Source organism: Eptatretus burgeri, chromosome 10 (genome assembly GCF_056783735.1).
Source record: "Eptatretus burgeri isolate ZD-2024b chromosome 10, Ebu_testis_v1, whole genome shotgun sequence".
NCBI lineage: Eukaryota > Metazoa > Chordata > Myxini > Myxiniformes > Myxinidae > Eptatretus > Eptatretus burgeri.
In genome coordinates this window covers 95,026,614-95,050,743 of record NC_140970.1, presented here as the reverse complement: position 1 = coordinate 95,050,743, position 24,130 = coordinate 95,026,614, and the positions used below count along the sequence as shown (strand labels likewise).

The following is a 24,130-nucleotide window of genomic DNA, read 5'->3' as shown; positions in this document are numbered from 1 at the left end:
TGTTAATTTAGCAAATAGCATCGCAGCATGCTTCAGCTGATGCTACTTAAATTAATCATTAGTCATGGTATTCCAACACATTTTCCAAGGATCAAAATCTAATTTGAAATGAATGGGAAAAAAAGAATAAAGAAAAAAAATAAAAAGATTCACTTGAAAGGAAAAACAAACAAAACAAGCATTTCAGACATGTTGGGGGGGGGGGGGGAGTCCATACTAATAAATGACGAACATAATATATTATTAAATTGGAAAAGCGTATTTTATCACTCTTTCAAACCACAATCAAAATCACTCAACATGTATCCAATAAAAATGGAAACCCAAGAACACCATTCACAAAACATTCCTCTCATCAATGCACTCTGACAATACCTGCTCTCTGGTAACATCAGGTAATGAATGCTGCGGGAATCCTTGTCTGGAAGACACGACGGTGCCAGATAATGTCGGAGCGTTTGGAACATTACCTCCGTAATGAATGGTGTGAATGGTGCCTGTGAGGGAGGGGGTTACGGGTAGAGAAACAACAGCAAGATTTACTTTCAGGCGATGAAGAGCCCACACATTCCATCAGGTATTTCAGGGGGAAAGCCGGAGGTGCTGAATTGATGCCCTGTCGATGTACGACAAACAAAAAAGCAAACATTTCAGAGGATGGCCTGAAAAGCCAGGTGCATACTCACTTCCAGAACATTCTCTACAAATATCCAAGTCAAACCCATTGAAGCTTGTTGTGCACAAACTTCTTTGAATCTTTTCCGCACCTCTCATTTACCTTGACAGCTCTGTTTTTTTATAATTCACAATGCAATTCAGATATTTTTGCCACTCTTTTTGGCTTAAACTCCAATTGCAATGACTTGGGAAGACTCCACTCAACAACCTACAATCGACTATAATCAAGCCTCAGGTATATTTTATGAGGAAAATCTAACAAACCCTTCTCAACTTAGACAACAAAAATGCCAATGGTTCTGAAGGCATCCCAACCATTGTCTTGAAGAAGTGTACCCCTCAACTGTCTATCCTGTTCTTTTTCGGCTATATAAACGTTCGGACTCTACAAGGATCTTCCCCACACCTTGGAAGCCTGCATGTACAGGTAGTGGACAAAAAAAAAATGGAAACACCTGAGTAAATGAGGAACACCAAGTATATTGAAAGCAACAGATTCCACACAGGTGTGGCCCGTGTGTTAATCAAATAACATCCCAGCATGCTCAGGGTCATGTATAATAATGCTGCACAAGCCTGGTTGCCTAAACTATGGATGGAATGGCTGCAAAAGGAGATCTCAGTGACTTTGAAAGAGAGGTGATTGTTGGTGGGCGTTTGGCAGAAGCTTCAATGACAAAAGACAATTCAACTTGCTGATGTTTCATGAGCCACGGAGTCCAAGGTGATGTCGGCATAGAACTCCGAGGGAAAGACATCATTAGTAAAGGGGAACAGTGGGCAGAAGCTCATACTCCAGGATCGTGATGTCCGTGCCTTAATTTGAAGTGCAAGGCAAATCAGGCGAGCAACTGCAGGCCAATTGACTGTAAATTTCACTCTGGGGTGGATGCAGCCAGTTTCATCAAAAACGGTCAAACAAGAACTCCACTGAGCAGGATACCATAATCGTGTTTCTTTGCACAAACCTGGCAATGCATGTTTGTGAGTCTCGTGCAGTGTGACCACTCCTCATTTTCATAAATGCCAAGGTGAGTCAATGAAAAAAGCCAAGAATTCACAAGGTTTCGGAAAAGCGATGATAATAGAAAACCTATATGGCAAGAAAACCTATAGAAAACCAAGACGCCAAGGTGAACAACGAATAGCCAAGATCTTGTGAAAAAGCCAAGGAGTGGTCACACTGGTCAAGTGGTGCAAACAGCACAAGCAATGAACTGCCAAGCAGTGGAGAAATGTGTATATGGTCACATGAATCAGTCTTCACCATGTTCTCGACAAACAGAGCAGTGCACCTGTGGCACCAACCGAAATAACCCTAAAACTGTGAGTGCTTGGTTCCAACAATGAAGGATTTTGGAGGTTCTGTAATGTGGCAGGTTGTATTTTCCTGGCATGGTTTGGGTGCAGTCATTCCCTTAGAAGGCAAGGTCCATGCTCATCGCTACTTCATGGGATCAAGTGATCATCTTCACCCCACGTTTAAGCATTTCTTTCCTTCCGGGAGGGTTGTCTTCCAGGATTTCAATACCCCCCATCCACAGAGCATGTGTGGTCACCCAATGGTTTGATGAGCATGAAACTGTTATCCATATATCACAGCCTTCTCAGTCAGCAGATCTGAACCAAATCGAGCTTTTATGGGATATTTTGGAATGACACCCGAGACAGCAGTTTCTACCTCCATCAAGCAGGTGCGTGTTGATTGACTCATGGAAGAATGGTGCGGCATCCCTCCTGCAGAATTCCAGACGCTAGTGGACTCTATGACACGATACGTAGAGGCCGTACTGCGGCCAGTATGACCTGTGTGTGTCATGGTGGCCCAATGCCCTATTAAGTGATTTCACATCGGCGTTTCCATTTTTTTTGTCTACCACGTGTACATTCCCTCTGTCTAATAAAGGTGAGCGATCTAACCAACTGATTGCCCAACTTGCATCCTTTCCAAGATCAAGAGAACTGCCATCATCAAGCAGGCTCTATCCTCCAGAATTAGATATTGCCAAGGCCTTTCGGTTAAGTCTGGCGCAAAGGCCTCCTTGCTTTACATCTCCTTACCTGGCTCGAAAGTTTCCTGAAACGACACTCAATTTCTGCCTGTGTGGATGGTGCCCTCTCCACAAGGTTCTATATTAATTATGAATACCACAGTGCTCAGTAACCTGACCCATGTTGTTTCTCCTTTTCATTTGTGGCCTTCTTTGTACCATCACAAAACCCATTCATGCCGACAATGACGACTCAACTCTCAACTCCTTTTCCAAATTAAATCTGAGTTTCTTTTTCTCAGTCAATGAAAGCAAACCACACTTCAACTGACAACTCTCCAAATTGTGATCTCGATTGGATAACGTAATGTAACACAAGCAGCCTCATAAAAACCACACAAAGAACCATTCCTTTCTCATTTCAAATAAAGTCAAAACCAATGTTCTCTCACTCTGTCTCTCTCTTTTTATGTCGAGCACATAACTCACATAAACTTTTAGCATCAGGACACTGATCTCTCCTCCATATTGTAACCACAGCCAGAAAGGCTTCCCAGAAAATGGGATTTCTTCATCACAGCCAAAGAATACTTCACTTATTTCCAACTGCTGACCCTTCACAAGCATGAGGTTCGTTCGATGATACTGTTACGGCACCAGGATTCGGGCATGACCATAAGGGGTACTCCTCCTCCAGACATGAGGCCACTAGCCACAGGTAACTCAGTGGTCCGGTGGGTTGCTGAGCAACCGCAGACGCAGACTTAAATTACCAAACTGAGCAGGATTCTCACTCCTTAACTACCAAGTTACTTTACCGGTGGTTTGGTGGTACCAATTGGGGAACCGCACCCTCAACGTTCACGAGTATATTTAATACGTACTGCTGAGCGAACCACGAATGAATGTTGGCTAGTGGCAAGAGTGATCGGTGGGGTAAAAACGTCCAATCTATCTATTTGTACACACTATATCGAACCAATGAAGGAAATGAGACACTTGAGCAGGTTTGAAAATGATTCACCAGCGCTGCCCGAAAGGCTCGTATTTACAGGGCACATAAGAATCAATGAGCACGTATGGCAATCAAAGCAAACAAGACAAAAAAGAACAGCATTCGTATTTATTAGCACTTATAAGCCCCTTACAACAATCATACTTAGTCTATACATAGGACTGGCATGCCATCAGAAACATTCCAGGGAAAATGTGGAGAGAAAGAAAAGAAGAGATAAATAGAGCAAGCAAGGTAGGTGGCAACACCTGACTCATGCCAGCACGGGCGCGTGCCAATGCAAAAGTAGGGGGAAGGAAAAAGGGAAGGAATGAAAGAGTAGGAGTGTGTGAATACAAATTAATTGAGAAGAACGGCATATGCAGTGTAAGCTTTAATGTTTAGAGGAAAGGTGTGAGGTGCAAATTTAAACCTTACCCAGAAGGGACAAGAGGCCAATCGTTGATAGCTCTCAATCGTGATAGTATTGTGCGTCTCAAGTCGACGAATTAGAGGTTCTCAGAGAAAAGCAAGAGAAAGGTTGTGCAAATCAGTGTTGGAACTACTGATCCATGCTGAGGACCTCGTGGCTTTCTCGTTCTTGTGCCTCGCCCGATGCCCATCTCATCACAATGCAGTTTGCCCAGCGCAGCTTGACCCAGCTATAGAGCAGTTCTTCCCCGCTCCAGTGCAGCTTGTCTCTGCAGGCAACTTCTCCTTGGCACGAACAGGGCAGGCAGCTTCCTTCTCACTTGGGTCCCCAGCACGTTCCAATAGCCACGAAAGGGTCTATGGTCTCGCCTTTTAAGCCTCCCGGGCCGGGCCACGAGAGGGCAGAGTTCGGTTTAGGCAGAGTTACCAGGAAAAAGAGGTCACACTGCGCCATTTGGCCTGGTATAGCACGTTCTCATTGGTTGTATGTCACAATTATTTACAAGTAGAGTGCATCCAGCTTCGCCCACAGCCGCCAAAGTAACCACACTCCGAACTGCAGTCTTTGCTACCGACCCTTGGTCAGCCTTTTCCGTACCTCCCCCAAGCGGTCTTTGCCATCACGCTTCCACCGTTGTTCTTGCCGTTGGTTGTGGTTATGTTTGAAATGTGTGTGGTGCTGTGTGAAAGGTGCGAGAAAATTAAAGGGGCAAATTGAAAGGTGTTCGGGAGCTGTGTAATAAATACGGGGCGCAAAGAGTAATTAGGCGGTAGCTTGGTGAAGAGAATGAAACAAGTGGGATGGCGAGTACTGCAAATTTACTCTGGTAAAAATCAATGATTGGAAAACAAAAAGAAAGATTTCAAAATAAAATTGACACGTGACAAAAATTGGAATGAAAATAAATAAATAATAAAATCATTCAGTGTGGCACTTGGCAAAACAGAATTGCACTCGGTCAAACACATACCTCCGCCGGGCTGGATAGTTTACATTTTGTATGCCACTGAGGATTGGATCTGAATCCGGACCTCAACCAAGATCAAATTGGCTTGTTCTCATCACCTAATCAACTCATTCACATCGTTTTGTCATAACTCATCCACAACTTTTTGAGATGTCATGCGATACATAGTTTTTGACGTTTATCTGTGACATATAAGTGAAGCAGTATACAAAACAGGTTTGTGAATGTTTCGTGAAGACAAATATCGTGTGTTTAAAATATCATTAAATATTCTAGTTTTAAAACACCGGGCGAAGTGGCGTGCGCCTGTAATCCGGCGACTCGGAGGCTTGGGTTGGAGGATCGCTTGAGGACGGGCACTCTGCTCTGCGCTGGGCTGCGCTATGAGAGGGTGTAGGGCAGCCCGGAATCATGGCGAAACCCAATCCTTATCCCTGTGTCGTAAGAGGCGACCAGGGTTGCGTCAGGAAGGGTATCCAGCGTAAAACCTATGCCAAATCAGTATGCGGATCATAACGGATGATCCGTTGTGGCGACCCCTAACGGGAGCAGCCGAAAGAAGAAGAAGATTCTAGTTTTAAAACGCAACACAAAACTATTCTACAAAAAGCAACACCGTTTTGTTGATCAGTCTCATGTTGCTGCCACACACTTATTGATCACATATTATTTGCTATTTCCTGCCCATTGAAAAATGTCCAAACAATATAAGTGCATATTTTGAGAATTTTTTAATTGGACCCTGCAATGATGTTTGTGATCAGCTGCGTGCGACATTTAGAACATTTGCGATACATTTTATTATGATGTCATTTATACATGGAGCTGCATACAATGTGGGTAAATGTATTTCCATGCAACCTTTGTGTAACACTTATCATCAACAGCTTTATCAGATGACCTTCACGAACTGCAAACAGAATTATGCCTGGTGTTGGCTTCATGGTTCGGGTGGTGGGCTTGGTTGTCTAGGGTACCGAGTTCAAAGATCCTGCTCAGCAATTGAATTAATACCAGGTGGGGTTGACTCAGCCTATCATCCTTCCGAGGTTGGCAAAACGAGTACCAGTTTGCTGGGATGATTGAGCCATTCGAGTATCCTGCGTCGGCGTGGCGACCCGTCCGGGATTGTGCCCAATAGTCCAGGAGGCTACTTCAGCAGCACTGATGCTCTGTACAGAGTCTGGCCCCAATGTATGAATCGACATAGTTTTTGGCCCCATCCCTCAGTGGTGAAGAATTACTTGAAAAACTCTCGGATCAGCACCTGGATTCGGATCTTTACAAAAATCGAATCAATTCGTCATTATCACACCCCCAACATGTCAACCAAGTTTAATCCGAATCCATCCACAACTTTTTGAGAAATCATGCAACGTCATTTTTAGCCCAATCTCTCAATGGTGAATAATTACAAAAAAAATAAAGAATTCTCATATCTGGATTCAGATTCGGATCTTCACCAAAATTGAATCAATTAGTCCTTTTCACACTCACAACGTTTCTGTGGAATTCATCTACAGTATAACCTTTTGAAATGTTGTGCAATATATCGTTTTTCACCCTTTTCTCAATGGTGAAGAATCACTTTAGAAATTCTCATATCCGGATCCGGATTCAGATCTTCACCAAAATTAAGCACTGCTGTCCTTGGCTGGTGAACGACACACAAAAAAATAATTCAGAACGATTGCTTGAAAACTGTGGCCAAAAATCGTATGACAAACAAAGACAGACAAACAGACGACAGAGACAGACAAATGCTACAGACCAACATACTTGGCAAAAAAATGTCTTTTCGCCAAGTAACAACTAAATAAAAGGTGCTGAGACAAGACTTTCAGTTCAACACCCTTACTTTGTCTACTTACAGATGGCAAGTGCACATGCTACCTCTTGCACACATCATCAGCAAGATAACCCTACATATGAGGTTGCCTTCCTCTTCCACAAGCCTCAATGTCCACATTAAAACATGAGGAAAATATGCATCACTTGATGTGGCTCTAATCACACTCCACATCTCATTACGAGTACAGATTAGATGAGCAAAAATCAAGCAAATCTACAATAGGTGTTTGAATTTCAACCGGTAAAGATGGAAGATCATCAGAATTCCGATTTACCATCCATGAAAAGGCAAATACACACGGCCCTCCGTATTTTCAAGGGTTACGTTCCTGGGAAAACCTCGTGAATGCAGAATTTGCAAATACGGATACCTTGGTTTAATGGGGAAAAGGGGCTTGGTTCCCGGGTCAGACTGAACTTATGTGAAAAGGTAAAGAACAATGATGAAAATAGATGACAGTACAGGAAACAGAAGTATGTTTTTATTGATCGACGAAGACGACGACGACGACATTGTTGTTGGAGGTTAAGTCAGAAGGATGATTCATGCCCACTGCAGATGCACTCAAATCTGTGGACAGCCTGTCAAACACATTCACGTTTTCGCTTCAACTCATCACTTTCTTTGACCTCTTTCCAGCAGACCCAACTTCCCCACTCATCGTGTGCTTCGAGGCCATTGGCAGGTACCCGCAGAACAGACTTTTGCTGAAAACCCTCCCTTTATTTGGGCAGTGTATAGGAAATAAAGCACTGCCTCACATACTCCCGGAATTTTATGTTCACTGCTAACAACCCAGCATAAATTTTAGTCATCCGCATACTTAATGCCAAAAATAATGTTATGAATTTGTTTGATGTTCCCAGAGATCAGACGATGAATTCAAAATAAATGATCAATTGCAATATGAAAGCGTCTATGATGGTGAATGAAAGTGACAATGCGGGGAAAAAACAAAACGTGTTTTATGCATCTCACGAAAACAATTGTTGTGAATTGGCATTCTAAGTACATCGCCGAGGTTTCCATTAACATTATTACTGTCACCGGAGGAGAGTATTGTGTCTGGGTCTGTTTGTTTTGGTTTGTTTGTCCACACAGAACTTTAGTGTTTTTCTCCCCAACTGCTTGTCGAATTGAGACCAAATTTTCACCACAGGAGCGTCAACTCAAGTAGAATGTTTTATTGATAATGTCAGAGGTCATGTGGAGTGGCAGCCATGTTGGAAAAACGGGGGAATTAAAAAATAAAATAAATAAATAAATAAATAAATAAAAAAATAAAAACTTTGAACCTCCATCTCTGAAACCGCTCCAAGGAAAAAAAAAATTAACTTGCCACATGGCAAGTACTCCTCATGGGGAATAAGTTTGATTTTTTTTATGACGTCATAATTGCATATGGAGAAAGCAACATCTGATCAATATAAGAATTTTTGAGGGTCATCTCGGGATAAAATGGTCCACAGAAGAAAAATTGATGACGTCCTCGGTCTCGTGATTCGGCAGCCATATTGTATATAATAATACTACCACTACGAAGACTAATAATAATAATAATAAAACAAGTGGTGCCACGCACAACAAATCCCGCCCTTTTAAGGCATAAAGTTATTTTGGGGATCAAATTGAAATTTGAAACATCCTTAACCTGAATGTTGATTATAAGGAATAGAATAAAGAATATTTTAGTCTTAGTTTGAAGTCAATTAAACCATTTTTGATGAAGTTATGAGCAAAAAACGATTTTGACCTTTTCATGGCCTGACCTTGACCTTTGACCTAATTGGACCCAAAAGTTAATGGGGTCGTCCAAGGTTCATTACCCACCTGTGGATACAATTTGACAGTGTTTGAGCAAGCCGTTTTCCCGTAAAGTTGTATTTTCGTAACCATGTTTTAGTTTTAATGGAAAATTTGAAATTTTGACCCATAACCATGACCCCCAAAACTTCGGACCCAACCGATCTTCACAAATATGCATTTTTCACTATAGGAATGGGTAGGATTATAAGTGACAAATAGAAGAAGGTTCACTATAAGCTTAGTTTGAAGTAAATCAGATCATTTTTGACGAAGTTATGAGCGAAAAACGATTTTGATATTTTTGTGACCTTGACATTTGATCCAATTGGACCCAAAAGTTAATGGGGTCGTCCAAGGTTCATTCCCCACCTGTGGATTAAATTTGACAGTGTTTGCTAAAGCCGTTTTGCCGTAAAGTTGCTAACAGACAGACAAACAAACAAGCAGTCATAGACTGGTACTTATGAAATCGTCAACTTGACCTCTGATCTTGTCTAATAAACGCTGTCTCTAGAGAAGGTAGCAACGCAAACCAGAAGTTTCTACGATTATTCTGTACCAAACCATCAAAAATCGAATGTTTGACCTCACTGTGACCTTGACCTTTGACCGATTTTGACCAAAATCTAATCAGCACGAGCCATCACCCTCCTGAATCACGTGGTGTAATTTGACATTGGTAGCTTCTTCCGTTCTCGAGTTATCGTGCCTACACACACACACACACACACACACACACACACACACACACACACACACACACACACACACACACACACACACACACACACACACACACACACACACACACACACACACACACACACACACACGACGGAAGTCATCAATATACTGACGAAATCTAAAGATTTCGTAAGTAACAAACAGGCAAACAAACCGGACGATTACAATATCCCACTCCCTCCCTCCGGGGGGGGGGGGGGGGATAAAAATGCCTTCAAAAATTTGCTTGTTTCAAGTGGCTGAACAAATCAAGGCAAAACTTTACAAGTATGACCGCCTATTCATGAGCAACAAAAGTTTCACACATGTAACATCACAGGCCACATGGTTTTGCAGCTATAATGGATGTACCCCAAAATTTTGTCTCTCAAGGGACACCGGATACCACTGACCAGAGTCGCAGGGCCAGACTTAATGGCAGAGCTGAGCTGTTAAGAGAGTTGAGGCATAAAACTGCACATGCGCAAAGGGTGGACAAGGAGGCCGATGTGCGAGGAATCTGTGAGGGGGTAGAGCATCACCTGTGGTCAAATGATTCTCGTACTGCCGACAGGGGAATAAGCATTTTGTTCCTCCAAGCCTGCCCCTCAGTGTACTGCAGTCAGAGCGGTGGGTGGTGGGCTCTTAACAGAGGAGTCCGAAATGAAGGCCCGTTGGGCCAGATACTTTGAGCGGCTGTACCAGGCTGATCCACCAGGTGTTGAGTTGGATGTCAGGGGTGTCACGATCTCGATTGTTGACTCCACAATCGAAAAGAAGGTGGATCACATTTGATTGCAGGAACACAGGCTGCGGTGAACCGGTTGAAATGGGGTAAAGCTCCTGGGATCCATGACATCCATGCTAAACTTGTCAAGGCTGATGGAAATACTGCACTCATGTCGTTGCATGCAGTTCTGTGCTCTGCCTGGAACACAGGCATCATCCCAAATGACTGGAAGAGGGGCCTTGTTCCTCTTGGGAAAAGGATGGGTGAGCACCAGGACTGCAACAACTACCGAGGGGTGACGCTGCTCTCAGTGCCGGGCAAGGTCTTTGCTCGGATAATCCTTGAAAGGGTTCGCTACCATCTGCTTGAGCACCAGCACCCAGACCAGTCAGGCTTCACACCAAGAAGGTGAATGATTGACCGTATCCTTGCTCTTCGGGTTCTCACTGAACGCTGATGAGAGTTTCGGCAGGGGCTGCTTGCAGCTATTGTTGATCTCTGTAGCGTGTTTGATTCGGTGAATCTGGATGCCCTCTGAAAGATTCTTAGTCTTCGTGGGGTGTCACCAAAACTAATCAATCTGATGTCTGAACTATACTCTGGGACTAAGAGTGTTGTGAGATGTGGTGATACCATCTCCGACTTATTTCCAGTTCTTACTGGAGTTTGTCAGGGGTGTGTTCTGGCCCCCACACTTTTCAGCACTTGTTTGGACGAGATTCCTGGGAGGATGTCGGAGAGATCAAGCTGCGGTGCATCGTTTGGGAATGCCAAGATCTCTGACCTCAATTTCGCAGATGATGCAGTCTTCTTTGAGGAGACTCTGGATATCCTTATGGGAGCCCTCGACGAGGTGCTGAATGGGGAGTCGGACCAGCTGGGATTACGGGTTTCCGAGGTCAAAACTAAGATCCAGGCTTTCAATGACATCTTGGATGTTGCTAACTTGTCTGTTCCTCTTTGTGGTGAGACTTGAGGTCATGGAGAGATTCTCTTCCCTTGGCAGTGATATTCATGTCAATACATGTCTGGGTCGGGTCTGGGGAGTCATGGATCCACTGGATCATGGGGTGTGGCGCTGTCGGTACGTGTGCAGAACGATGAAAGTCCGAGTCTTCAGGTCCTTGGTGCTTCCAATCTTGCTCTGCATGTATTAGACTTGGGCTCTGACCAGGGATTTGAGACGGAGACTTATTTCCTGTGGTTCCAGGTCTCTTCAGAGAATCCTTGGCTATCGCTGGTCGGAATTTGTGTCCAACGAGCAGTTGCTGAGAGAAACTCAAATGAGATTTGTTACCCGCATCGTCCGTGAGCGTCAGCTGCGGCTGTATGGACATGTGGCTCATTTTCCTAACGCTGATCCTGCTCACCAGATTCTCTCAGTGAGAGATCCTCATGAGTGGAGGAAGCCAATTGGCCGGCCATGTGCCTCATGGTTTCAGCAGGTTGATCAGCATCTCAAAGACATGGGAAGGGGCCGGGCATCTGTCTGGGGGATGGCCAAACGGAGGCCGCTGGAGTGCTGGTGGAAAGTGGCCGCAGCGACAGCACTGCTCTGGTGCATGCTCCCATACTTGACCTGACGTGACCCGACTTGACATCGCAAAGGCCAGTCTGACAGGAAACTGTCAGCGGCGGAGTTGGAAGAAGGATCCGTGTCAGATGGAAAAATAATTCTTGGCATCAGGAGAATAGACCTGACTTGCTCACCACCGAGCATCCGTGCTTCAAGAAGACGATAAGTGACCTTGGTTAAGATGGAATGCGTTTCGTCACATTGGCCATTGTGAGGAATTGAGATTTCACTGCAGCATGATGGAAGTGTTAATGTTCAGTGACATCTTGTGGGGTGGCAGACCTGAAAGATCTATTGAGTAAAGAAACTCAGGTGGATAAAGGGCAGACAGGTTTTGATCGGACAAAGAATCGACACTTTCGACGATGAAAGCGTCACACGGTATGCACTCAATGATCACACTGTTGAGAAGATCAACTCTGTTATTTGTTGTGAAAAAATCGCACATGAAGCCAACCACTCAGAATTTCTATGATTGGTCAGTTCTTCAAATCTGGCATACACATGGTTGTTAATGTCTCCAAGTCTGGCAAACATGATTGTTAACCCCACCCCAACTTTGTTCTCCACCCCCAACTTCTTGCAAACTCACGAATACTGGAGGTCAATCAATGGGTTGTGAATTAGGAATCGATATACATTCACCAATTCAGGAATAAGCGGAACTCACGAATACGTTGGACTTACTCGACAGGTGATGCAACATGATGTCATTTGGTGCCGACCCAAACTCCCTCTTCTCTTCACTCACCTACCACTCCCACTCCCACTCCCACTCCAAGGTCCTCTTCTTACAAAATAATTTTATGATCTGAATGCTTCTTGAGGTTGGCAAATTTTGAGAAAAATAAGTGGGAATCGACTCAATGGCAAAAGTCTGGCACATGGAGCTTCGCAGTGAAACATGAGACAAATCAGGAAGACATTCACCTCACAAGCACATGTTATCTTGGATCAAACCGTGTTTGTTTACATCTCACCAGATGCTTAAATAAAATGGGGAGGGGGAAGGAGGGACACAGTAGTCCTGATGAAAGGTCGCAGGAGCATGTGGCCCAAACAACAGCTGCAAATAGGAGCAACTTCGGGGTGTCAAACTCACCATGAGGCGGCACAAGGACAAGAGAACACCACAGAGAGTTTCCAATGTGTGATGGCAATCCATTCCACTGGTCTTTCCCTGTAAAACAAACAATGTCCCACACCAAGACCTGTGTTAAAAAAAAAAACGTACATTATACACCATGGCTGTACCTTATGTTGTAATGTCAGTTGAGCTGGTACAGAGGACCGAATTTGAATATCAATACGAGTGCGACATTCAAACAATCCAACCATGCTGTGGGGACCACAAGCCACATTCGGATGCAGTAACAAAAGCATTGGCATAACGACAGCTCTTTGAGGCCCAATTGTTTATAAAGCACAATTCGTCCATCACTGTGCTCCAAAACCACCAATCATATACACGAGTCATGTCACGTGACTGCATAAAAAACAAACAATATTTATTCAACAAACAGAAGAGTGATGTCAATAATAACAGTGAAACGATGGTCCTGTGGTTTCTGGAAAGTGGATAGATATGTCCCAAGAGGACCACCAAAACCTTCATTCAAATCCAAAAAGGAGGAATGGGATTTGCAGTGTTTCCTTTGAAGAGATGCCAGAACAAAGTGGTGGGCGGACATAAAGGTCAGTCCTTTGGCGGCCAAGTGTACCCTTTGTGTTCCCTTCGGCAGGACATGTATTTATCAAGACTGGTTTTGGTAATGCACCATTTTCTGATAATTGTAACGTTCAAATGTTACAGCATTGATCGCCAGGCGGAGAAGCCAAGTGAAGTTTAATCGGGCTTTTTGGACAAGCCATCGGTCTTCATCCCTTCACAGCTACTGCGGACAGACTGTAGGTGAGACTGATCATAAATCTCAGATCGATTAATTGGGTCAGATTTCTATGGCATCATAGTCTTGGTGGCAGTTTCATGGTACATGTAGTACAGGTCTCAATCACTTTATCCATCATGTATTAATTTCCACGAGCTTCAAGCGATGTGCAAACTGATCTATGAACCTGTGAAATGAAAAATCACAATTGCATAAAATCAGAGTATCCTCAACAGCCCACAGTGACACTACGGCTTAAATCAGCACTACAGTGTCCAAACGCCGAGCAAACAAAACTCCACACATTAGGCAATTTCAGAGTGGTGAGGTCCTCCAATCACGGCTCGATCTCCCTCTCCAAACTTCAGCTCACAACGGACTCAATCAATTTCGTCAAAAAAGTAACCTTGCACATTGTGGAATATACATATAAACATGTAGGAAAAATGTTCCACAGGTTAAAACATTCATGGCATGTTATGGTACTTGGGTTAATGAATTCAAAAGATTGAGCTCCTTCCTGTCACCCTTTACAATTTATAGTGCAGTCCATCAAAGTTAAAGGCTCAGGAACAACCATCAGTCAGAGCAGAAGTGAGCTTTGAGATAAGCTCTTTTGCTCCAACAAAGGGTTAACGCATGAAATGTCAGCTTCTCCTTGCCTCCCATGGCAGTTAGCATACCTCGATCAATGTTCTGTTCATGTAATACGTTCTACCTGTTCGCCAACGAAGATAAACACCAGGCTTCACCAGTTCTTTATTATTAAATCCAACATAATCGTTTATCAGTCTTTGTTAATTATATCTTCTCATGTTGGCCTGAATGCACTTGTATAAAACTCTGACAGCAATCTAAGACATAGCAGCAAAAAAAAGAAAAAAAAAAGAACCGAAACATAAAGGGCATTTGGAACATAAAATGATAACACAAGTGAGAAGCTGAAGATATTCTCACCTTCAGGCGCCCTCGGTTGGTACGAACGTACCAATTAGTTAGTAAGTCCACAAACTTGACGAGTCGAGGGACAATGGTGTACAGGCGGTACCCTGGGAAAATAATACACCAAGCACTTTCAGCCAAAATAATGTGGCGTTGACAACAAAGATCACCACCAGCTTTACAAATATTCACCAAGGACTTGAGAGTTTTTGTCTAAAAAAAAAAAAAAATCCTCACACAAAGCAGACCACAGAACTATTCCATTCATTAAAAAGGACAATGCTTGGATAAAATAACTCAAGTTTTCCACCAGGCTTGGATGGAAGAATTGAGCACCCGGTTAGTTAATTGTTTCCCCTGATTGGAACCGCAGAAAGAACCCCAACTTCTCCAGAGTTGATTGCCCACCTGCAGCAGTTCCAATTCTCTTGAGTCAATTCCGACTATGCCCTATCTCACCTCGTCCATCGAGAATTAGTTATTTGGTTCAGCAAATTATATCAAAAGCTTCTCTGCTCATATTCTACATATTTTATATGTTAAAGTATCTGGATTCCTCAATCCCTAATGCTGTTTTCACTGGATCGTTATTACGGAGTTAATTCTGGGACTTTATTTACAAGCACTGTGAATAATTCATGACTCAATGAGAAGTGTGTATTATTTCAGAAACCAATTCTGAAAACCATTAACAAGCCATAACTAATTGGCTAACGTTTCTTAATAATATTATTGTAACAGTAACGTAACATTAACAATAAGAATCTATCATAATAAGTGTCAGCGATCGGTATTAAAGGGTGTATTATTCATGTCTCGAAGCACCCGCTCCTGTGGGAGCAGCTCGGTGGGTTGTTATTATCCTTAATGAAATGTGAAATTCAAAATAACTCTCCAAAATGCCTCTCACTGTGTAATTCAAAACATCTCACTGCACTGGAAAACATGGGGACAGGAATACTGCAAGGCAAATGGTGGAGACTTGTAATACCCTCTCCCACCTGGAGCGGTGCTACACGATACACATTTACAGAGAATTTGCATTCCCCCGCCCCCCGGCACCGGCAAAGATAAAAACACCCCAATGCACAAATTAGAGTCACGCTGATCCTATGTAGCAAGTATGGATGCAATCAGCCGAGAACCAAACAGTAGGAGTAGCAGCGCAACAAACACACAATTCCATGAATTATAGGAAGGAGTCAATGAGGCTTACCAAGAAATTGCTTTGGCAGCACCGAGGCCCTGTAACAGACTATAATGCATGACATTGGAGTCACAATGTATGCATGGGGGTGGCAGGATGCCCCACCACGCCCTTCTCCAGGTTGATCCTGGAGCAGATGTTTCTACTGCGGAAACACTGGAACTACCTCCTTAAGGATGGGTTAATAACCGCACTCATAAATGTGCGGTTATTAACCCGTCCATGAGGCAAGTTCGTTGGTTGTATTTATAGTATGAGAGTCGTTTGCATGACTGTCTGTGACCATTTGTGTCGGAGGTGGTTGAAATGATTTTTGTCAAACCTTCAAGGGTTCATCAGAGAGTGCCGAAGTGTGTTCTAGGGGGAAAAAAAATATTAAAAAAAGAAAAAAAGAAAAAAGGTTAGATTTAAAAATAAGTAAATATATATATTTTTTAAACCGTGCTTTATGGGTGCTGTCTTTTAAAAATATTAAGCCTTTGAAGCTCTTCTAAAAGGTAATATTAACTGATCTCCAACCCCGTTACTTAGTGGGTGTCGGGAAGTGCTTTAGGCCCCCACAATAAAATAGACCGGGCAATGCCGAGTACCCTCAATAGTAACCTCCACCACCGAAGGTGGACGGAGGTTTTGTTTTAACGCGTCTGTCTGTTTGGTGTGTGCAAAATCATCGATTCGCAAGTATGTTGGACCCCACTATTCGCAGAAGATATGTACCTGGAAAATACCACAAATAGCAGGGAATTGTTTCAAAGGAAAAAGGTGGGGGGGGGGTAGGTTCCCGGCGGTATGTGATTCATGAGGGAAAACCAAAAATCATGTGAAAAACCATGAAAACTCTTGCAAATACGAAAAAAAAAACCCATGAATACACCAACGAGAAACGTGAAAAAAACACAAAAAACTGCAAGTATGCGAAGCACAGGGCCACGGATGTCGGAGAAAGCCATATTATATAAACCGTGAATACGCAGAGTCCACAAATGGCAAATCCACAAATAGCGGGGTCCGACAGTATATCGGTTATTCTGGCATGTGATTCTGTCGATTTGGTTGTCTGCATGTTAATCGCCTTCAGGTCACAATTTTAAACCGATCTTCACAAAATGGTGGAGTTGGTCGTAAGCAAGAAAACATTGATTTTGGTTAAAAAGTCAAAATATTTGTCAACTTTCTAAAATCATAACTATTAATATGACAGAGTTGAAATTTCAAGAGGATTTACATATCAGGTCAATGAATTCAATCACCAATTATTTTTACCTGTGACATGACAGGTCTGCAAGAGCTCTGCGTTATTGTTATTGTTGTTTGATTTTCGAAATGTGCACCCATTCGTTGGACAGCTGCCAGACCACAGCCTCATTTGTCGGTTCACTCCACCCACCATGGCAGGTCAGGTTAGGTTTGGGAGCAAGCGCCGGAGCAATGCGTCGCTGCGTCCACTTTCCGCAGGTACTCCAGGGGCCTCAGTCTGGCCATCCCCCAGGCAGGTGCCTGGCCCATCCCCGTCTACTTGAGATGCCGATTAAGCTGCTGCAACCACGAGGAACGTGGTCAGCCCATTGGCCTCCACTCAAGAGGCTCCGTCGCTGAAAGAAATTGGTGAGCAGGATCAGCGTCAGGAAAATGAGCAACATGTCCATACAGATGCAGCTGACGCTCAAGGACTGTGCAGGTAACAAATCTCATTTGAGTCTCTCTCAGCAACCGCTCGTTGGACACATAGTCCGAACAGCGATAGCCAAGGATTCTCTGAAGAGACCTGGAACCACAGGAAATAAGTCTCCATCTCAAATCCCTGGTCAGAGTCTAAGTCTCAAATCCATAGAGCAAGACTGGAAGCACCAAGCACCTGAAAACTTGGACTTTTATTCTCCTGCACAGATACCGACAGCACCACACCCAATGATCCAGAAAATCCACGACTCCCCAGGCCCGACCCACACGTCTATGAACCTCTGGCACACAGCGAGCAGACATGAAAATCACTGCCAAGGGAAGTGAATCTCTCCATGACCTCAACATCCTCACCACGAACAGGTACAGACAAGATAGCAGCATCCAAGATGTCAATGAAAGCCTGGATCTTAGTTTTGACCCAGGAAACCCGCAATCCCAGTCACTTCAACTCCTCAATCAGCACCTTGAGGGCCCCCAAAAAGGCCAAAAGTTCGTGCCCCGTCATTCTGAGCGAGTCGTTTGTGATGAGCACGATCCCAACTGCATGAGAAGTTCCAAGGTGCGTATGGAGATGGAGAATGTCCTGAAATGCTACAAGGTCTCTGAACCAAATATGAAGGCAGCTACTCAACTCAAGTCTCCATTCTGAAGTTCGTTTAAAAAAAAACTCCCCAGTGAATCAGCCTCCATTTCATCTTCTGACACTTCAACCTCAACTGGACAGCCTGCCACAAACAATATGTACAATATCCAATCCCATTCATGACAACACTTATTTAAAAGTAATTCATTTAAATGTTTTTATTTGCTATGTGTATTATTTACACATTGTTTACTGTTTTTTGCCCTTCCTCACTTCCCCCCCCCATTGCCCTTCCCTCACGCTGCCTTCCATTGACCTATCTGGACGGGGGTTATGGACAGATGGTAGTTATGTCCAGACGGACCTTCCCCTCACGCTGCCTTCCGTTGCCCTCCCCTCACGCTGCCTGACATTCTCTCTGCCAACTCCTCAACCCCCACCCTTCACCCTCTTTGTCCCATCTTCCCTCCACCCCCTCCTAATTCAGTGCAGCACCATCTTCTGACACCTCTCCCTCTCTCCCTCCCCTTCCCCCTCTCTTCCCTGTTCTATCTATGTCTATCTGTCTCTCTATGTAACTGGACGCTGGTTATCCCCATACGTGTCTGGACTGTGGTTATGTCTGGATGACATTTCTCTCCGGAAGTGTCCGGACTGGAGTTAATCTCCGGACGTGTCCGGGCAGTGTTTATGTTCAGACACGAGTTTATCTCCGGACATGTCTGGGCGGTGTTTGTCTCTGGGCAGCATTTACAGTACGACCAGGAGAAAATGGATTTCAGACATTATTTTGTTTCCATCTTCACTGTTATTCTGTGCAGAATCATTTTGATGAGACTATGAATTGTAATTGAGGCTTCACCGCACGTCTGCCTTCCCTTCATCTTATCTCATGCTGTGTTCCCTTACCCCACCCCTCTCGCTCCCCTCCCTCTCCCTCCCACATATATATATATATATATATATATATATATATATATATATATATATATATATATATATATATATATATATATATATATATATATATATATATATATATATATATATATATCCCTCTCCCTCTCTTCCCTCGACCTCTCCCTCCCTCCTCTCTCTCTCCCTCTCTTCCTTCTCCCTCCTCTCTTCTTCCCTCTCCCTCTCTTTCTCTCTCTCCCCCTCTCTCTCCTTTCTCTCTCTCCCTCTCCCCCCTCTCTTCCTCCTCCATTCTCTCTTCCCCCTCCTCTCTTCCCATCCCTCCCTCCTCTCTCCATCTCTCTTCCTCCTCCCTCCTTCCCTCTCCCTCCTCTCTCCCTCTCTCTTCCTCCTCCCTCTTTCTCTCTCCCTCTTCTCTCTCCCCTTTCCCTCTCTCTTCCTCCTCTCTCTCTTCTCTCTTCTCTCTCCCCCCCCCTTCCCTCTCCCTGCTCTCTTCCGTCTCCTACCTCCTCTCTCTCTCTCCCTTCTCTGTCCATGCCCTCCTCTCTTCTCTCTCTCTCTCTCCCTCTCTCTCTCCTCCTCCCTCTCCTCTATCCCTCCTCCTCTCTCCCTCCCTCATCCTCTCTCTTTTCTCTCCCACGCTCCCTCCTCTCTTTCCTCCTCTCCCTCTCCCTTCTCTATCCCTGCCCTCCACCTCTCTTCTCACCCCCTCTCCCTCCTCCTCCTCTCCCCCTCTGCCCCTCCTCTCCCTTCCCCTCTGCCCCCTCCTCTCCCTTCCCCTCTGCCCCCTCCTCTCCCTTCTCAACCCCTCCTCTCCCTCCTCTCTCTCTCCCTTCCTCCCCCACTCCCTTTCCCTCCTCTCTCCCCCACCCCCTCTCCCTCTCAGTATTCCAATCAGCGAAGCAACGGGTCGTATTTGCTAGTTTGTTCTCTAAAAAGGTCCAAGTGGCCTCAAGCTCGAAATGGTCAAGCATATAAGCTGTCTAATCTATCTGAAGAGTGTAAAGGGTCGAAATAGTGTTCAGGTATAAGGGGTCTAAACTAAAGGGACTCAAGGGGTGTAAAGGTGTAAAGGTTGAAAGGATCTCACGTGTTGAAATGGTCTTAAAGGTAAAAGGGGTCTTTAAAGGGTCTTTTGGTTCTTTTGGGTCATCAGGGACTTTTTGGTCTTCAACAGTCAAAGGGGTCTCAGCAGTCCCAAGGGTCGAAAGGTATATTATACACAATCCAATTATACATAATTAATAGACGTATTACATGACGTCATAATGTAATTAATTACATAATTAATTCCATGATGTCACGGATTCAGACCGATTGACCATGCTTTTCTTTTAGCTATATACACATACATATTCACCATAACGACAATGGTCCCAAAGTTACATGAGGGAAGAATGAACATTATAAACGATTTGCACACACACACTCGTACCGGCCATTTCAGTCTTGAAGTACTTGATGAGAGACTGCATGAAGGAGATGATCCACTTATCCATTATGTTCTCAGTCGTGATCTCTTTCTGTTCATCGTACAAGAAGCTTGTTTCTTCATCCTGGCTTGTGGCAAGGTATTATGTACACATTTAGGACACGGGGGACCAAAAAATGAAAGTCATTGTATGATTAAGTTTTGCATATCATTTGTTAGTCAACATCATGGGGATTCAGGATCTATTTGGGCAGAGCTTAATTCTTCCTCTTTCTATTGCTCTGACAGGGTCAAAGCTCTGACAAACCAACATCTTAGGATTAAAAGTGCAGATTTCTTTAAAATGTTACGTACTTCCTCACGACCTTTGATGTTCTGTATACTGAACACAAACTGGCCTTTGGTATTGATTTTTATATCATAGGGCCATCTTGGTAAACTTATTATATGGTTATAAAATCAAGCTTGTAGCTACCAGTAATTTTGTAGCAGCTTGGTAAATGCAATTTGTTACGTACTTCCTCACACTTTTGATAGCCTGTGTTTGGATAAAAAAAAAACATGCTTTGTAAGCAACTATATCCATAGGACCCATAGCAAAGTATACATTTTCTGAAAGCACAGACACTTGGGCATTATATAACATTAAGATTGTTTATCTTATTAAAACTGGGTTCAATTTCTAAGCTTTCTCCTCATTTAGGACCACAATGTACACGATACCATGCTATAAGCCTCCTGCGAAAGCAGAGGTGAAGACTCTCTGTTGAGACACTTCCTTGAAAGCAGTTTAATAGAGTGTGTGTGTGAGTGAGTGAGTGAGTGAGTGATAGATATATTGAATAAAACAGAGGGCATACAGGTCGTCTCCCCCCCAAGTTCTCAGTCATATAATAAGCTCAGGAAGTTTTGACATGCTGGTTCCTCCATCCCACCAAACCATTTTGTATACATGTACAACAGGGCATCACCTGCTCCCAGCGCTGGACATTTTGTACAAAGAAGCGGTACGCATTGTACCAAGGCAGGAACACGTCCTTCAGCACGTCACGCACACTCTCCTCTTTGAAGCGCAAATTATCAGCACGAACCACTGGAGAATTGATCAGATAGAGACTATAAAGAGAGGAAGGGGGTGGTGGTGGGGAAGGAAAGTTGGGTGAGAGACCGTGTCCATTTTAATTACACAAAAGTCTCATTTTGAAAAACCACATCTTAGCCTTATCAAATGATACATTGTGCAAATAAACAGAATTTAAAGTGTTATCATGCAGGTCTCTCACCCAACCTCAAATACTCACCAAATAAGTTCAAAGATTATTAGAAAAAACAGCAGAGATCCCCCCCAACCCCCCCTTCCCTTCACCCCCACACTCTTGCAGACAGGTTAATTCTCCCACTTTTATGTCTGCATGGCATATTTTACTACAACTGAAACCTGCTTAAATCAGATTGCGGCGTAAGATACAAATTTACATCTCCAGAGAATGGGGGTCCTCTCACCACCCCGAACCGCCGGAACTATTAATTTTTTTTTACTCCCTAAAACTTAACCGTGAAAGCCCTGCGCACAACAACCACTTCTCAACTCATTCCTTCCAGCGGTCCTGGAGTGCATGGAAATCAAAACAAACAAAACAAAACTTCATAGACTGGTACTTGCAAAATCAGCAGCAGCGACCTTGCCCTTTGGATGTAAAAAACAAATAAGCTTCCCGTTATTGATTGGTAATCCAATTCAGTGACCCAACATGCAAACCCTGTTCAAATTTCAAGTCAATCGGATGCAAATTGATAATTTCATGTGACCTTTACGTTTGACCTTTTGACCTCAAACAATATGCTTCATTGACCTGATATGCAAACGCTGTTTAAATTTCAATTCCATCGGCTGAAAGTTGATAATTTTATGCCACCATGACCTCAAAAGAAATCGGCTTCCAGCCTTAAAATAGCTCCATCAGGTGGTTAAGTTTTGTGAACATCGGTGTGGAACTGCGACCTGTGGGTGATTGACATACATACTGAAAGACAGACATAGACAGAACGAGGACACTCGGAAGAGCGCATACCTCCGCCACGTAATGCTTGATCAACGAGAACATATCGGGCCCATTACATTTTTGAAATATCATGCTAGATATCGTTTTGGCCCCATCTCTCAATGGTGAAGAATCGCATTAAAAACCCTAGTTGTCGGATCCCTATCCGGATCTTCACCAAAATCTAATCAGTTCGTCCTTGTCACACACCCAACCTGCCCACCAAATTTCATCTGGATCCGTCAACAACTTTTTGAGATATCCTGCACACAGAGACAGACAGACAAACAGACAGACAAACAAACTTCGACGACGCCACGCAGAGCACAAAGCTTGCAAAATCTATGAAACAAATTTGACCTCAAAAATGATTGGTGGCTGAATTCAATGACCAAATATGCAACTCCTCTTCAAATTTCAAGTGAATCAGATGAAAATTGACAATTTTAGAAATATGGCCTATGTTGACCTTTTGTCCAATGTGGACCTTAAAAATAATTGGCTGGTTGAATTCAGTGACCTGAAATTGTTGTCGTTCTGAAAACCACATGCCCCTAAGGCAATGGCATCCATCATACAGTGGTCCCCAGACAGTTATTTCATTAATATACGTGCAGTTAGACCTTTCCCTCGTGTCTAATGGGTCAAACGGGACGAAGTGCGTTGCATGGATCTCATAGTTAGATCTGATTATATCTCTATCTTCATTCCAACTCTTTTCCTCTTCTTCCTGAAATAAATCCAAACAGGCACCGCACCCAGACGGCCGCTTCTGAAAACCGCAGCAACACCCCCTCAATACAAGAATGCATCTTTGTGGAGGCCAACAAAAGAAGCATCAACCACACGATGGAAAAATCCTCCGCTGCAAGATACGGTGTCAAAGGAAATATCAGAAGCAAACAAGAAGCCAATACTTTGATATCGCGCGGCTGGGGGCAGTAAAAGTCGAGGTTAAGAATGATGAAACAATTTTGCAGTTATAAAATTTAAATGTCAACACGGTGAATTTGCATGCATGATGGGAAGAGTTGTGACGTTTGACAAATTTCTATTAATAGCCCTCAGAGAAAAGGGACGTACGCGGCCATAAGTGTGACAGAAGACGTGACAGAAGACACAGGACAGAATAGCCAATTATATAATAGCGCGATGTCGCCGCGCTGTAACAATAAAAGCTCAACGCCATACAGGCGCACACGGCACGTTCTTTTCAACCCATTTCTGCATCAAATAATTATATCCAATCCTTTCCTTCAATCCATGATACAGATCAGGGCCGGCACTGCGCACACTACCACCTGTGATAGATAACTGCATGCACAATAGCGGACCCTCCATCGCTCTGGGGTGGCGCACCGCCCTGCACCGCAGGGCCTACAAATGAGGGATCGCAAAGCCATCCAGGAGTCGAAGTCGTCGTCGTGGTCATCCTCATCGTCTTTGCCTGGCCTTGGATCGGTCTCTGCATATGCCTGCTGCTCTGCAAGTCCCATCTGCCATTCCGCCCACTCGCTCTCGATCTCCGCCTTCTCTGGAATCTCCCACTCCCTCACCGCGAGCTCCACCACCCACCTTCTCTGCCTGCTTCTCGCTGCTGGCTCTTGTTTAATGAGTTATAGCACTTAGTTTGGTCATGATCATAACTTGGAAGTCAATCGGACTTGAAATGGCGTTATCGCAATTT

General features: G+C 43.9%; 1 protein-coding gene across 6 annotated transcripts in view; it reads right to left on the bottom strand.

Annotated features, from left to right (window-relative positions):
- The window catches only part of IARS1 (isoleucyl-tRNA synthetase 1), a 260,077-nt gene that overhangs the window by 70,192 nt on the left and 165,755 nt on the right, over positions 1-24,130 (bottom strand). For all 6 annotated transcript variants that reach the window (XM_085899498.1, XM_085899496.1, XM_085899500.1 and 3 more), the window contains 5 exons: positions 21,373-21,517; positions 20,405-20,525; positions 14,597-14,688; positions 12,853-12,930; positions 376-497 (listed from right to left, as the gene is read on the bottom strand). In XM_085899498.1, the coding sequence (XP_085755624.1) occupies positions 376-497; positions 12,853-12,930; positions 14,597-14,688; positions 20,405-20,525; positions 21,373-21,517 (558 nt within the window). The remainder of the gene's footprint in view (positions 1-375; positions 498-12,852; positions 12,931-14,596; positions 14,689-20,404; positions 20,526-21,372; positions 21,518-24,130) is intronic.